The 16,015-nt window shown below is 62.0% G+C and overlaps 1 protein-coding gene across 1 annotated transcript; it reads left to right on the top strand.

The window, feature by feature from the left end:
* Window positions 1–2,962: 2,962 nt before the first annotated feature.
* On the top strand, window positions 2,963–13,719 carry PLPP7 (phospholipid phosphatase 7 (inactive)). Its single transcript, XM_037492964.1, has 2 exons — window positions 2,963–3,615; window positions 12,948–13,719. Exons 1-2 carry the CDS (start codon window positions 3,165–3,167, stop codon window positions 13,310–13,312), a joined length of 816 nt encoding a protein of 271 aa, XP_037348861.1. The 5' UTR covers window positions 2,963–3,164; the 3' UTR covers window positions 13,313–13,719.
* The last annotated feature ends 2,296 nt before the right edge of the window (window positions 13,720–16,015 follow it).

Genomic DNA, 16,015 nt, shown 5'->3' with positions numbered 1-16,015 from the left:
AAATGCATATTTGTGAGTGTATATGCATGTATGTGCGATGCACCAATCCAGAGCGTGTGCTTGTTGTAAAATGCGTGTTGGAAATGAGACAAGTGAAAAATCCCTTTATGACATCACAGTGTTAACAGCGGTGGTCTCCAGGTGGTAGAATTATACCTGCGGCCTCTGTATTTATTGGATTTATTGCAGTAAACATGGGACACCTTGATAGTATAAAAAAATACAATTATACTGTTTATTTATAAACTGGCTGATGACTTCACTGATGTGTGTCGGTCCCCTCAGGTGGCCGCAGGAAGAGATTAATGAAAGCATGGGCTCCATGAATGAACCCTAAGACTGAGAAGAGTGGCCTGCGGCAGATGCATCTGCTTTGCGAGTGACTGACAGTGTGAACAGGGGCCCCACCTTACAGAGGAGAGGAGCAAGTGAGTCCCTCACCCCATTCCCCCTGTGGGGGAAACAGGCCAGGAGGGAGGGCTGGCAGGTCTGGCCTGAGGCCCCTCAGCTGACGATGGTTGAGGCAGGCATTGAGCCCAGGGCTCTGCCACTCCAGAGCCCACACTTTCTCCACTGCTGGGCCGGAACCCAATCAGGCTCCCTGGCCCTCCCCAGTGCGGAGCCCATTGTGGTTCTCAGCTTGCTGGCAGCCCAGGGCAGATCAAGATGCTGACACAAGACTCTGGGTATTAATAGCCCCTCTCTGGAACGGGTCACTCTGCCCTCCTGGGGTCAGCCCCGGCCGTGAGCCCCAGTCGGGAAGAACAAGTGAGCACAACCAAGTCCCCATAGTCTGAGGGGTCTCGGCCCAGAAGTCCTCCAGCCCCACCCCAGGGAACACTTGGGGGTCGGCCTGCCCTATTTGGGATTCCACCTAGAAGACGTCATCTCTTTGAGCCGCAACTTCCTTATCTTTAAAGGGGATGAAACCATGGTGACGTCACGGGTGTCATTGACGTCACAGGTGTCATTGCTTACGTGATGTCATTGAGCTAAAGCACACAGAGTGCTCAGCATGCGGTCCAGGACCCGGTGGGGGTCGGCCTGGCTCATGGGGTCTGCGCTCCCTTCCTGGGCGTGTCGAGTCCATGACAGGATAGCACCTATGGTCATGGGCTGGACACTGGCCTGGAAATAGTAAGAGCTCGGTAAAGTGGGACTCATAAAAGTAATATTTGAAAATTCTCCCTATTTCTTGAACCAGAAAAAGGTAAGCAAATCAGTGATCAGGAAGACCACCGTGCCCAGCTGCAGGTCAGCCTGAGGCTGTGCGGCTCGAGATCATCCGAGAGCGTCTGCAGAGCAGCTGAGGCTGAGCCCTGCCCCTGTGAGGCTGGAGCGAGGCATCTGGGACACCCTCCCCCGTGACTGCATGGGCTGATGGAACACTCTGGAAGGGGAGGAGGAGGAATGCCAGGACTCTGCAGGGACCCAGGATGAAGGGATCCTGGAGTCTGCTATGGGCTGGGGTCCCGAGCAGAGGGGTGGGTCCTGCTGGGGGAACACCCGGAAGGCGGACGGGATGGCGCCTCACTCCTTAGGCAGGGTCAGTCCCTAACCCATAGGCCTGAAGACTCAGCACTCGGCGGCGCTGCTCCGTGTTTCACAGACACTATCCATGACCTCGCGCGGCCCTTGGCACACAACACTATTATTCCCGTGTTACGGGTGGAAAACCCAGGGCCACAGAGACCACGTGACTCGATCCCACTTCCACAGGGGGGCGGTGGAGCCCTGGGTCGCCCCTGCATTTTATGATTTGAGCCCATGGGCTGGCATCCTGTGGGCAGAGAGGCTCACCCCCAACCCAGGCAGCTCCCTGCCCTTGGGAGGCGTTGGCCCTGCTCCCTGGGGCTGGGGGTGGGCCTGCCCAGGCCCCAGGACTGGAAGGGGAGTCACGGTCCTGCCCACCTCCAGGCTGTCAGGAGACCCGGGAGCTCACTCCTCACTCGTGTTCTCGCTAAGTCAGCAGCTTCCCTTGAGCTTGGGCTGTAGAGACATGGGGTCCCCATAGTCAGCCAGGTAGGCGCCTCAAGCCCCAAATCTTCGACGGGGCCCACCTGGTCTGCCCTGTTGGGATGTGCAGCTTCTCATGCCCCCTTTGTTCACGCTCTGGCCAGGTGGGCCTCCCAGAGCTGTCCCCAGCCCAGCGCTCCCCCCACCGTCCTTTCTGCAGGAAGCCCCCGAGACTCCCGGACAGACCCAGAGGCCTGAGTCTATGATCCTGCCACAGGCCCGCACACACGAGCACTCATTTACACGTGTCCTTTGCTTCATCGCCGCTGAACGGTGAGCTGCCGGGCACGGGGACAGTCGTGACCCTCTCCGCAGCATGCCCAGCCCCCAGCTCGGTGCCAGGGGCTGGGCAACTATTTATGGGTTGCCCAAAGCATCGCGTTGCTCATCCAAACCCGGCAGTGCAGGCAAGCGCCAGAGGGCAGATCCGTCCCCTCCCGCTGAGGAGGTGAGACCTGGGAGCATCAGCGATGGGCTGTGCTGCCCTGCAGCCCCTTCAAGACTGAGCAACAACCAAAGACACAGGCCGGCTGCCAGCTTCTTCTTCACAGGACACAGGTGCTGTCCCCGCCGGGGGCCACTGGGCTGCTTCCGGGGGATCCAGGCAGGAGCTTTCAGGGACGGTCCGCACTCCATCTGGGGCTTGGGGGGCCAGGGACCCCGTCCGAGCCGCCCAGGCCAGCGGTGGGGGTCGGCCTGGCTCATGGGGTCTGGTCTGCTCGGGGAAGCTGGGAGAAGCAGGGGTGCTTCCGGGACCCCCATCCGGACCTCGGCCCGGGCGCAGGCAATGCCAGAGCGGCAGCAGGACTACATTTCCCAGAGTGCCCCAGCCCAGGCCGAGAGCCATTGGGAGATTTAAATAGCCCAGGCCCAGGCAGCCCGGCCGCAGCTGTGTGCGCGGCGGCTCCCGGGTGGCTCCATTGGCGCTGGCCCCGCACCCGTGGGCTCGATTGGCTGCCCAGCTGGCACTGACGTCCGCGCCTGGGGGCAGCCGGAGGTGAAACAGCCATGTGCGAGCCTCCTGTCTATATTTAACAGCTGCTGCGGAGCGGGCAGGGCGGCGGGGCAGGGCAGCTCCGGGCAGCTCTTGTCTTCGGGAGGAGGCCCCTGCCGCCGGCTGGCACCGGCCTGGCCGCCTGAGCGTCACCATGCCGGCCTCCCAGAGCCGGGCCCGGGCCCGCAACAACGTCCTCAACCGAGCCGAGTTCCTGTCCCTGAGCCAGCCCCCCAAGGGGGCGCCTGAGGCCCGCAGCTCGGGCAGGAAGGCTTCAGGCCCCTCGGTGCAGCCCCCCGCCCCTGGCGACGGGCCCCGGGAGCGGGAGCGGCGCCAGTCTCAGCAGCTGCCCGAAGAGGACTGCATGCAGCTGAACCCCTCCTTCAAGGGCATCGCCTTCAACTCCCTGCTGGCCATTGACATCTGCATGTCCAAGCGGCTGGGGGTGTGCGCCGGCCGAGCCGCGTCCTGGGCCAGCGCCCGCTCCATGGTCAAGCTCATCGGCATCACAGGCCACGGCATCCCCTGGATCGGGGGCACCATCCTCTGCCTGGTGAAGAGCAGCACGCTGGCCGGCCAGGAGGTGCTCATGAACCTGCTGCTGGGTGAGTGAGCCGCGTCCGCCAGCTCCCCAGCCAGGAGGGAGCCCGCCCCACCCCTCCCGGCCGCCACCAGCCCTGAAAACCCACTGGAATGATCTCAGGAGGCTGACAGGAAGGGTGCCCTCGAAACAGGCAAACCTCCAGCTTGAGGGGGACAGGGCCGGGACTGTGAGGATGAGGGTCCCCTGCAGAGTGGGGCCCTGGGAACCAGGGGAAGGGCCTGCCCTCGGCAGAGTGCTCCATTGCCCCAGGGGCAGCTGGAAGGGAAGTGAGGGCTGGTGGTGACCACTTTGAGGGGGAGAGTTGGGGTGTAGTGGGGGTCCTGAAGAAGAGTCACCCCCATATGACCCCCAGGCCACAGCGTGGGCCCTTGATTTTTAGGCTATTTACAAACAACACTTAGTTCAGGGACCCTGCATGCTGCCTGGGACTCCACAGGGCCTGGGGTTCTGGGGATCTAGCCTGGGGCTTCCACCCACTCACAGACTCGTGGAGTCCTACGGCCTTTCAGTGAGTGCTGCCTTTGCCGGGCCCACGTGCAAGGCAGCCCCCCTCCACCCGGGAGGGGGCCCCCAGCACCTCCCACCCCGACGGTGCTCGGGGCACCTCTGCTTCCCTCCATGCTGGGCCCACATCCACCCCGCGCCCTTCTCAGCCCGGCCACCACCTTGGGTGCCAGTGAGCAGGGTCTCAGGCATAGCAAACACCCACAGGAGTCTCAGGTTGAAAGAGGTGCGGGTCGCACCCCTGAGATCCACCGTCCAGGGGAATTCATGATAAAACACGGAGCTCCCCAGCGTCACGGCGGCTCTGTGGGCCTGGGGAGGGTTGGTGGCCAGAAGCTCCCGGCAGGGGCGCTGGGGCCGACGCCACCCCTTTCTCCGTTATGACTTACTGCACTGCGTGTACGTTATCAGACAGCATCCCGCGTGGCTGGGCCCCGGGAAGCTGGGGCTGCCCGTAGAGCCAAGGCCGAGGGCCTCCTGGGCGGGCCTGGCGCATTCATGGACTTGGGCGGGAGGTGCCAGGCCGGGGCTTCTGGGGCAGAGCCGCTCAGTGCCTCCCGAGGCTCTAGGTACCTGGGCAGGGGGCTGGGGTGCCAGTGTCAGCGGCCAGGGCAGGGGACCCGCCTCCCTCTCAGCCCGGCTCCCTGAAGCCCCAGCCACCTCCCTTCCTGGTGCCTGGCTTGGAGGCAGGGAGGCCGCCTCTGTACCTGGCCCAGTGCCCTCTGTGCAGGCTCCGCATGGGTCACAGCCTCACTCCAGCCCGCCATGGCCCACAAGGGTGGCACCGAGGCACAGGGCCCCGGGGTGCGGGACCGGGGCCTCTCCTGCTTGTGTCCCTGAGCCTCCGGCGCCGTCCAGCGACCCGCTGCTGGGCAGAGGGGGCGAGGCCAGCACGTTCTCCCGCCAGCAGAGAGGCAGTCATTGCAAAGTTTTTAAAAGCCTTGCTTCTTGAGCGCCATCGCGTCCCCAGCGCCATGCCGCGCATCGCCTGTGTTTCCCGATTCAAAAATCTTTGTAATGAACTTAAGGGTAAATGTGAATAGGGCCGCTTTGCGCAGGCGCTGACGCAGGCTCAGCCGGGAGGCCCCTTCGAGGCCCCTACGCACCCGCCCTCTGGGAATGAGCCCTGGTCCCCCACCCACACACCCACAAAGGAGCCTCTGGCACGTTCTCTCCCTGGGGCGAGCAGGTCACCTGCCCAGCAGTGTGTCTGGAGGCCTGGGCTAGGGGCGGGGGGTGGAGTCTTTCAGTACTTGAGATGGGCTTTTTCGGGGTCCTGCCTGGCCCCCACTTACTCCCTCAAGCAGTGGAGTCAGTCCCCATCCCTCGGGCTGTTTCCTACACTGTACATGCGCCTGCAGGCAGCAGTGGGGGTTCAAGGTAAAGCAGGGGGCACTGTGGCACCCTGAGGGGCCCTGAACTCCGGTGCTCGGCCCAAGAGGGGCTCCCTACTCAGCTGCCCCCAGAACCTGCCGCCCAGTCCCCTTCAGCTAACACCAGAAGGGGTGTCAGCTGCAGACACCAGGGTTTACTGGGGGACTTTGGACACACGACTGTGCCTCTGTGAGTCTTACTCTCCTGCTCTGTCAAATGGGTTGTTGGCCCCGGTGCCAGCCAGCGCCATCACCACCACTGCCCGCCCGCGGCCCCCGGCTGGGGGATCCCAAAAGGTACCGATGCCCGGTGCCCAGGCCCCTGCTTTCCCCACGCCCGGCCTGTCCTGAGGGGACACATCCTCCGCCTGTTGCCGCCACCGGGGCTGCCTGTAACATGCGCTTATGAGGCTTTCCTGACGATGAAGCTGCACCTTCCTTTTTCTGTGATTTTTTGGCAGTAAAGTATACATAACGTAGAATTTGCCATTAAGTCCATTCACCACCCTCCTCTCCAGAATGTTTTTCATCTTACAGAATGAACCCATCCCCCTTCACCTCTCGCTCCCCAGCCTCCCATCACTCCCCACCCCTCCCCCACCCTTGGCCACACTGCTCTCCTCTCTGCCCCGAGTTTGTCCTCTGTGGGTACCTCTCACAGGTGGAATTGTGCAGGGTTTGTCCTCTCGTGGCCTGTCTTGGGGTAATATCCTCCAGGGCCATCCGTGTGGCCGCAGGTGTCAGCAGTCCTTTTCAGGGCTGAGTAATATTCCACAGTGTGGCCGGACCTCACCTGCCAATGCAAATCGTGTGGCTGAACTGAGGTGTCCACACATCTGTCTGAGACCCTGTTTTCAATTCTCATGAGTTCAGACCCAGAAGTGGGATCCGCGCCCCCACACCCTCCCGTGACTTTCTGTGTGTGGTTTTTGGAGCGTGTGTCATTGCCGTCCTAGAGGCGTGAGGTCGTGTGCCGTCGTGTTTCCCTGCAGACGAGTACTTCCCTTCGACACTCTCACGGCAAGGCAACGTTCAAACACTGCAAAGTTGGGCCTTGAGAACGAGAGCCCCGCCCCAGAGATACCCCCTCCAGAGGCCCCGGGCCTCTCGCCGTTCCCTGGCACTTCCTTCCACACCGTGTCGCTCAATGACCTGTGATGATGTGGCCTGGCTTGGCCTCCTGCCCCCCGCCGGAGGGACCTGCTGGGCACGAGCCTCCCATTTGTCATGTGTCTCATCCCCCCCCAAATTCCATCACACCCAGCATGAGGGGTTCTGAAACCGGAGCTGGCTTCCTCAGCCCACAGCACCGCGCCCCTGACTCTCCATGTAAGCTGGCCACCCTGCCCTCCGGCCCCTGCGCCCCAGGACAGCTTAGGTGACCCCACACCAGTTCAAATGGTCTGGCCCTAAGTGATGGATATTCAGGCCAATCCCAAACACTCCCGCCGGGGACAACACCCCTGTCCCCTTCCCCAGCTCCTCACCTCCTCGGTGGGGCTCAGCGCTGCGGTCGGCCCCTGGCGTCCTTCTGCTGCCCCCGAACAGGTGACCCCACCACACCCCGTGTATCATCCTGGCCCCTCCCTTGGTCCAACGCGAGACATGAAAAAAGGAGGTGCCGTCAGGCAGGCTGGTGGGCGTGGCCCCCCTCCAGCCACCCCAGAAGAGCCGGGGCTCCCGGAGTGAACAAGGTGCTGTCCCACTTGCCTACCACAGTTCTGATTTCCTGGTGCCCCCAAGTCTTCCGAGCTGGGAGAGGCGGCCTTAGCATGCTGCAAAGGAGAAAGTAGCCGCTGCAAAGTGACGGACTCACTCGGACTCCCCAGGCCAGGGGAGGTGGGCACAGGCAAGGAACTCGTGAGACCCCCAGGAGCTGAGGGCCGCTCTGGCGGAGGCAGGGGCTGCCCTGGTCAGGAGAGAGGCTTGCAGGCACCCCTGCACGCACACCCCTGCATGCACACACACCTGCACGCACACCCCTGTGCATGCACACCCCTACATGCGCACACCCCTGCATGCACACACCTACATACACACACCTGCACGCACACCCCTACATGCACACCCCTGCATGCGCACACACCTGCATACACACACCTGCACGCACACCCCTGCATGCGCACACACCTGCATGCACACACACCAACATGCACACTCTTGCACGCACGCACACCTGCATACATACATATCTGCACACACACCTGCATGCACACCTACATGCACGTACACCCCTGCATGCACACACCTGCATACACACAGCCCTGCCTACACACACCCCTGCATACATGCGTGCGTGCACACACACACACACAGAACTCCCAAAGCCAGAGACTGGAGACCTACTGCCCCCTTGGAATGTCCCTTCTGCCCCACCTCTGGGCTCACCACATGCCTCCCCACAGCTGTATCCTTCTAGAAAGCTGCACTGGGGCTTAGAATAGCTGTGTGTGTGCACGGGCACACACGAGCGTGTGCTAAAGCACATATGAAAGGTGTTGGCTCAGCTCTAAGTGTCCTGCCGAGTGGTGTTAAGTCCATTCACGTGGCTGCTCCACCAGCACCAGTTGCAGTTCCTGGACGTTCGCATCTTCCTCAGACTGATAACTCTCACCTCTTCCCTCCTCGCAGCTGTCCCCAGTTACCTCGAATCCACTTTCTGTGACTTTGCTAGTCCGGGGACCTCATAAAAATGGAGTCACGTACTATCTGTCCTTTTGTAAAAATAACTCAAAGTGTGCGCAAGTAACGGGGGTTCGCGGTGCGAAAAATAGTCAAAGGCAGGACAACCGAAAGACAATAAAAATCACCCGCCACCCTCCCGCCCAGCAAGAAGCACCTAAGGCTCAGACTTTGCTCTCTGCTTAGAAACGCATTATTTACATCTGGCCAGGAGCGGCTCCCACTGGTCCTCCTGCAGCGGCCAGGGCTGGGGCCTCCTGGGAGCAGGCCTCGGAATGTGGTATTTCCTGAAAGGGGACGTCGGGTGTCCCCAACCCCAGGGGAGGGGGCTGAGGGGGGAGGGAGAGGGCTGGGGTCCAGTGACCCTTTCTAGGGTGCTTGCTGCACCAGGTCTTCAGAACAGCCTCCAGGGTGACCCCCATTTTATGAGGATGGGGGAGATGGGGGACACTCTAAGGGCTGGATATGCTAAGGTTGGCCAATTGTTACAGGACAGGGAGCGGGGCAGCCCTGTCACACAATTACAAGGTGCGACCTTGAAGCCCGTGTGGTGTCTGATTCTGGGGCCCAGGTGGAGCCAGCGCCCCAGGGAGCTGTCCCTGTCACACAGCAAGTTGGGGGGAGGGTCTCTGGAGTTTGGCCGCCCTCCAGAGCCTGGCCAGAGCACTCTCTGCCCAGTGCATCTTCCCCTGGGCCTGCCCCCTCCCTCGGAGCCTGGCAGGGAATGTAGGTCAGGGAGAGGATGGGCCTTGTGACCGGAGTGTGCAGAGCCTCGAGCAATGGCGCGTTCACGTCTATTCCTGGGCCCCGGGTGACCTGCAGAATCCCAGAGCCACAGGGCTGCACTGCAGGCTGCGGGGGGAGGGCAGGGCAGCACGAGGGGCGTTTGGGGGCGCCCTGCCGGACAGCTGCCCCCCTGCCGCCTCTGCCTTTCCAGGCTCAACCCCGATGGCTACAGACACAAATCAATAAAAACAGAACTATTTTTAAAAATAAAACTCGGGGGCCTCCCCGGTGGCGCAGCGGTTGAGCGCTGGGTTGCGAAGGTGCCCGCGGCCTCTGTAGCGCCGGCTCGATCCTTGGTCGCCAGGCGAGGGTCCTACATGGCACGCAGGGCTCTCGGGCCGCCCCACTGCTCCCCTCAGCAGTGTACTTCGGTCCTTCTGCCTGCTCTGCTCCCCGCTCTGGCTCTGGTGAATTCTCTCACCCTCCCGCGCTTCTGACTGTACCCAGTGCTTGTATAAATAAATAAATAAATCTTTAAAAAAAAATAAAATAAAACTCGGGCAGCTCAGTGCTCTCTTCCATGCAGAGAACAAGAGCTACAGGAAAGCTCCCCAGGCCGGACACCCCCCACCCCAGACCTCATGCCCAGGGCAATGAATGAACCACGGATGGGTTGGCCCCATGGTCCCCAAGGGGCAGGGGACGGGGACAGCTCCACCTGGAGACACAGGGCCAGGCAGAAGCAGCACGGCTCTAGCAGGCCCAGATGCAGGGGAATGGGCGGCCTCGGAGCCTCCCTGGGGGGCCAGGGAGGGCCCCCCTCCCCACCAACTGCACCCACACAGCTGCCACTTTCCTCTGCTTCCTGTGCTGCGTCCGCGTGTGCTTGCGCTGGGAAAGTGCTTCCCTGATGAAATGTGAAGGCCCAGCTCAGCCGTGGGTCCTGTGATGCCCCCAAGGGGGACTGTGCCCCAGGGGAGGGCGAGGCACCAGCCCCACCGCCTTCAGAGGGAGGTCCAGAGCCCGGTGGGCAAGTCAGAGAGCCCTGTCCCGCCCTCTGCCCCTTCCAAGCAGTTCCCTGTGGCACCGACGCCCTCCAGGGCAGGTGGGCAGGGCAGGCAGATTTCAGCCAGAAAGAATGAGCTTGAATCTCCCCGGTCCACATGAGGCCCTGCCCTCAGCCACCCCAACACCCAGCCCGGAGCCACTGCCCCCGGTCCGACACAGGCGCCTGCCGGGCCCCCAGAAAAAGAACCCCTTTGTCCACACACCTGCTGGAGGCCTCCCGGCCTCTGGGGCCTGCAGCTGCTTTCCTGGGCCAGACCGGGAGGGACTCAGGAAAGACCCCAGCAGCAGGGCCGCCGGCCATGCCCCGGCTATGCTCAAAGTGTCACAGGCCCCTGCTAGCTGGTCTGACCCTGCGGTGGCCTGGGGGACAAGAGAGGGGCCTGGGGGACAAGAGAGGGGCCCCCGGCTCGGACAGGGGAAGGGCTTGTTCTTAGTGATGGAGGGGCTGGGCCTTGAACCCCACCTTTGACTCTAGAACCTGTGACTGCCCCTCTCTGGGTGGAGACAGCCTGAGGCCCAGGTAAGGGGGGGTGGAGGGGCTTCACTCAGCCTGCCCACCCCTCCCCCCTTCCCTTGGGCAGCACCGCAGGGGTCAGAGGCAGCCCCCCACCGGCTCAGGGGTTCTCCCCCTGGGATCGTGACCTCCCACAGGTTCCAGCAGGCTTCCCAGCCCAGCCTGGCCTGCGCTGGCCACCTCCCTCCCTGCTAGCACCTCCTGGGACACATGGGCTCCCCGACCAGTTGCCATGGAAATAACTGGGTGGGGGGAGCTGGGGACATCCTGCCTCCCTCTGTCTCCTCCCCTTCCGGCTGGGCCGGGTGTGTCAGCCAGCCCTGTGGCTCTTGACCCGGACCAGGAGTTCAAATCCCCAACTGAGGGAGCAGACTGTGCGCTGAGGACAGAAGTTCCATATGTACTAAACGGGGAGCTGGTATCCATCGGGAGCCCCCTGCACACGCGTGTGCAGGGCCGCGTGTGCCACCTGGGGGTGGCGCCATGTGTGCATGAGAGTGTGCAGCTGCTGTTGAGGCTGCCCATGGGCAGAGAGGAGTTCCAGCCCAGTGGCCCCTGGCTTCCGTTTGCACGTTCTCTGCAGCGAGCACCTGTGCTGTCGCTTCCCCCTAAGTGTCTGTTTAAGTCTGAACCAGGGCAGTTGCGGGCCCAGCGCCTGGATGGCCACTCCAGGTTGCTAGGGGCGCTCCCAGGGCATTTGTCCTTGGTGGTGGTCACCCACTCTTCTCCGGTGCTTCCCGTGTGCTGGGCATGTGGGGGGGCAGTTTGCTGGGATTTGCCCACTTTAACGTGTGTCCCGGGGGCCCTCTGGTCCATACCCTGAAATGGCCAGTCACCCCTCCCAGAAGTCGGGGTCCAGTGCTCATCTTACAGGTAAGAAAAGTTAGGGGGCTTGTCCAGAATTGCACTGCCCCATGGACCCCTTGGTTGCATCTGGGTAGTGGTCTTAGAGGGGAACTGTGGGGTGCTGGGAATGCACCGTTTGGGGCCTGACCTGTCTGGGATCAGGGAAGGCCTCCCTGAAGAAGGGACATTTAATCTGAAGGACAAGGAAGAATAAGTCAGTAAGGGGAAAAGGCAGATCATTCCAGAAAGGAGCACATGATATGAATGCCTCAAGCACTGAGGCATCATCTTGTCCTCTGTACAATGGGAATGTTGTGGTTTGGCTGTTGTGGAAAACAGCTCGGCAATCCCTCCCAAAGGTACACAAAACTAAAAATGACCCAGTAATTCTGCTCTGAAATTTGTTCTCAGAAGTGAAAACAGCACTCAGCAAGTCACTGCACAGGAGTGCACGGTTGTCCACGGTAGCCAAAAGGTGCCAACCACCCAAACACCCATCAGTGGATGAACAAATGGTGATTATAGGCACATGGTGGAGTACTACACGGTCATGAAAAAGGAATGACGTCCTGACACATTCTCAAAAATTTTACATCAATCAAGTCAGACCCAAAGGTCACTTTTTATATGATTTCCTTTATACAAAATGTTCAGAAGAGGCAGATCCATAGAGAAAGAGTAGATAAGTGGTTGTCAGGGGCTGGGGACCAGCACTGACAGCTTGGCGGGTATGGGGCTTACTTTTGGGGTGATGAGAATGATTTGGAAGTGGATAGAGGAATGACTGCACAACATTGTAATGGCACTAATTGCCGCTGAATCGTACACTTAAAAATGGTTAATTATGGGGGGTCTCCCTGGCGTTGTAGGGCTTAAGTCTCAGCACTGTCACCACTGCAGCCTGAGTTTGATCCCCAGCCAGGAAGCTAACCCACATATGGTGCAGCAGACCTCTGCCGTCTCAGCTCCCCTTAGCAGGGTATTTCAGTAAATCCAACTGTTCTGCTCCCCACTCTGTCTCTGATGAATCCTCTTGCCACCCCCACACCACTGACTAACACCCCAGTTATTCTACGCAAAATAAATAAATAAATTTTTTTAAATGGTTAATTGCATGTGACATGAATTTCACCTCAACTTAGAACAAAACAGGGAGAGTGAGGTCCTAGCCTCAGGGCTGGTGGGGACTTCAGGAAAATCTCACTTGTCAGGCCCTCTGAGGTGCCCACAATGTCCCTGGGTACCCCGATCACCCACTCTCTCAGTTGGCACCTTTACTGAAGGCCTCCCGCCGTGAGCAAGTGGGGTGCTGGCCCCCATGCAGTGCACATAGAGTGGGAGAAGAGACGAGAGAAATGCACAGGGAATGTCTAGTGACGGGAGGTGCCGTGAAGGGAGACCGAGCGGGCAGAGGTGGCAGAGGCGGCGGGCGTGTCTCCGTGGTCAGGAGGAAGTGAGCGTGTGATCAGGTGCCTACCCCAGGCAAGGGCGTGCCAGGCGGAACAGCACGGGCAAAGGCCCTGTGGCAGGAGCGAGCCTGCAGTGGGGGTGCTGGAGGGCGGGGGTTGGGGTAGGTGCCTGGCAGCATTGACGATTCCCGGCCCCTCTCTCCTGCCACAGCCCTGCTCCTGGACATCATGACAGTGGCCGGAGTGCAGAAGCTCATCAAGCGGCGCGGCCCATTCGAGACGAGCCCCAGCGTCCTGGACTACCTCACCATGGACATCTACGCCTTCCCGGCCGGGCATGCCAGCCGCGTGGCCATGGTGTCCAAGTTCTTCCTCAGCCACCTGGTGCTGGCGGTGCCCTTGCGCGTCCTGCTGGTGCTCTGGGCCTTCTGCGTGGGCCTGTCGCGCGTGATGATCGGGCGGCACCACATCACCGATGTCATCTCCGGCTTCATCATCGGCTACTTCCAGTTCCGCCTGGTGGAGCTGGTGTGGATGTCCTCGAACACCTGCCAGATGCTCATCTCCGCCTGGTGAGCTGCCGGCCCGAGGTTCTGGGGCCAGGGCGGCCAGAGAGTGGCCGGGAGGCGCTGGGGCCGGCCTGGGAAGAGGGGTGAAGCCGGCAGCCCCAACTCATCTTCCCTACCTTGGCCAGAGGCCGCTGAACTCAGGTCGGCCTGTCCCAGGGACCGGTGCGTCCGGGGGTGCTGGGGGCCCTGCTCCTCGACCCAGTCTCCAATTGTCCTGTCCAGGCGGGCCGGCCCAGCCGTGGGGACAGCCCTGCTTAGCTTCTGCTCTGGAGGAAACAGGCAAGAACCAGGATGGCGGGAGGGCGGAGGCTTGCTCGTCCTCTCGCCGTCATGACTGCTGAGTTCTTGGCTGTTCCCGTCACGCCACCGCACGACGCCTGGCAAGATCCCGCCAACCACCGCCCCACGCAGGTGCCCTTGCCGTCGCGGCGCTCCGGGCAACTCTCCAGAGGGTGCCGCCGCCGCCGCCGGCCACCAGCCCACCGGCGCGCCAGGAGGAAAGGGCCCGTGGTCAAGTAGCCAAGGGAGCTGCTGCAGGCCCTGCGCCCACGGGACATGCCCGAGGGTCGGGGCTGCCCTGAAGGCTCTGGCAAGTCCTGTAGGAAAGGAAAGCCGCCTCTGAACCTGAACTTACTTGACCCCAGAACCCTTCTCACACGGGTTCAGCTATAGCGACCCCCCTCAAGGTCGTGTCTGGGAGCTGCTACCCCGAGCCCAAGGCCGGAGGCGTGAGCTGGCTTCTCCCAGCGCCCGGCCCTGCAGCCGGGGAGGCCGGTGTCCGAGCCACGGCCCGGGAGGCCCACACACGGCCCACGGCCTCGGTGCCGCTTTGGCCCCCAGGGGCCGGACTCTGTGTGACCTAATAGGTCGTGTCCAAGTCAGCTGCTGTGGACGTGCATTTCATGCGACAATACAGATGACGTGCAAACCCGCCTGGCCTGCGTGTTTTTGCCCCGTGTGACACAAGCCTCTGGGCAGGAGAGTCCCTGCCAGCATGGGCAGTGGCTTCTCCAGGCCCAGCGACAAGTGGGGGCAGGGGGCGCTAACGTCCCCGCTGGCTCCAGGCCCTGTGGTCTGGGCCCCACACGCTGCTCTGGCCGGGGCCTGGCCCGCACCTTCCGGGAAGCCCCCCGGGGAGGCCACGTAGCACCCCCTGGGGGCTGAGGCCCTGTCTCCCCACAGCCTCAGGACGCTCCCCCTCACTGCTCTTCCTGACCCCCAGGAGCAGGCAGGTGACCGGGCAGACACAGGAGCCTGGGGGCGGCGTAGATTGGGGTGCGTGGAGAACTGGGGAACCGGGGAGGGGGAGCGGCCCCAGGAAGTGGACTTCTACGCCTGCAGGGCCTCGGTGAGCCAGAGGAGACAGGGCTGAGGGCCGGGAGCCGCACCCACTGCGGACAAGCAGGAACCCCAGCGTCTGGTGAGTTTGAGGCTGAGGATGGAGGTTCCCCAAGGGAACACCCCTCATACCCCACAGTAGCCCTGACTCTGACTAGGGTGCCCCTTGCAGAGAAGAGAAAAACAAGGTCCAGGCAGGAAGGGACTTGCCAGAGCTGGCACAGCCAGTCTGCCTGCTGGGTCCCAGGCCCTGTCAGCTCCCCGCTGGGCCTTTGCAGGACCCAGACCCCAGGAGGGGAGTCCCAGGAACAGCTGGGGCTGTCATGTCACACCCCACAACCCAGTGGCTTAAAGCAACAGGAACGTAATTCCCCACGTGGTTCTGCGAGCCAGAAGGCTCGGGCCAAGCTCTCCCAGGGTCTTCCTGCCCTGGGACTCTGGGGAGCAGCCTTCCTCTCCCCTCCCAGCCTCGGGGGCGGCCCCCCCTCTGCCTTCCCTCCTGTGTCCACACACAGCTCCGCACTGCGCGGCGCCCGCCCAGCCCCACAGACCCTGTTTGTGAACACAGGCAGCTTGTGGGCACAGGGAGTCAGGGACACCCAGCCGCACACACAGGCCCCTGGAGGAGGAAAACAACTTCCTCTCGCAGACGTCCCCCTGGGACAGGGCCTGGAGGACAGCTGGTCCCTCCAATGGGCGGGTCCCCTGGCCACAGAGCTTCCTCAGGCCCAGACTGCTACCTCCCCTCCTGCAGCAGAAAGTCGGGGTCCTCAGTGGCCTCCCCACTCCGGCCGAGGCCCCTGCAGTGGGGAGCCAAGGGCCCCACCCAACCTCCCCCAGCCCTGGCTTCCCTCCTGAGCCGCCGGTGTGCCTCAGCCTCCTGGATCTGGACACCTCCACCCCATCTTTGCACGAAGAATCTTGGGGCGTTGGCCTGGCCAGGCCACTAAGTTTAAAATCTCCAACTTCCAACCTTGACTCTTGGCTGCTTCTGGAACCTTTAAATTACACTCTGCACCTCCCCAGGAGAGGCTGAGCAGAAGAGTGAGGGTCTTCTTTGCCCTCGCCCCGTCCCCCAGACCCGTCCCCCGCTGTGAACGGGCTCCAGCTTCGGGCTCAGACAGGCTGCAGCCCTCCATGGCCCACGTCCCCAGGAAGGAGCCGGTCCCCAGGGCTGTGCTTCTGCAGGGCGTGTGGGGAGAGCTCTGAGGTCTTCAGGAGGAGGACGGGTTCCCAAGAGAGCAGGATCCTTGGCAGACCCCCTCCACTTAGGGGGGCGGTAGAATCCTGAGTGTCTTGAACAGTTAAGAAGAGAGGGCCCTAGGAGGCACCCCCCCTCCCCCGTGCAGTGTCAGTGCCCTGGGGGTGAGCC

Source organism: Talpa occidentalis, unplaced genomic scaffold, assembly GCF_014898055.3.
Source record: "Talpa occidentalis isolate TD23 unplaced genomic scaffold, MPIMG_talOcc4v2.1 talOcc4.7, whole genome shotgun sequence".
Classification (NCBI taxonomy): domain Eukaryota; kingdom Metazoa; phylum Chordata; class Mammalia; order Eulipotyphla; family Talpidae; genus Talpa; species Talpa occidentalis.
The sequence above is the reverse complement of the archived record's forward strand: the minus strand, read 5'-3'. Positions and strand labels throughout refer to the sequence as shown.

What these genes read in the sequence shown, in the direction of transcription:
- PLPP7 (XM_037492964.1), top strand. Translation starts at nt 3,165, where the DNA reads ATGCCGGCCTCCCAGAGCCGGGCCCGGGCCCGCAACAACGTCCTCAAC. An exon ending in GCTCATGAACCTGCTGCTGG is followed by an intron (nt 3,616 to 12,947) that starts GTGAGTGAGCCG and finishes CTCCTGCCACAG; the next exon opens with CCCTGCTCCTGGACATCATG.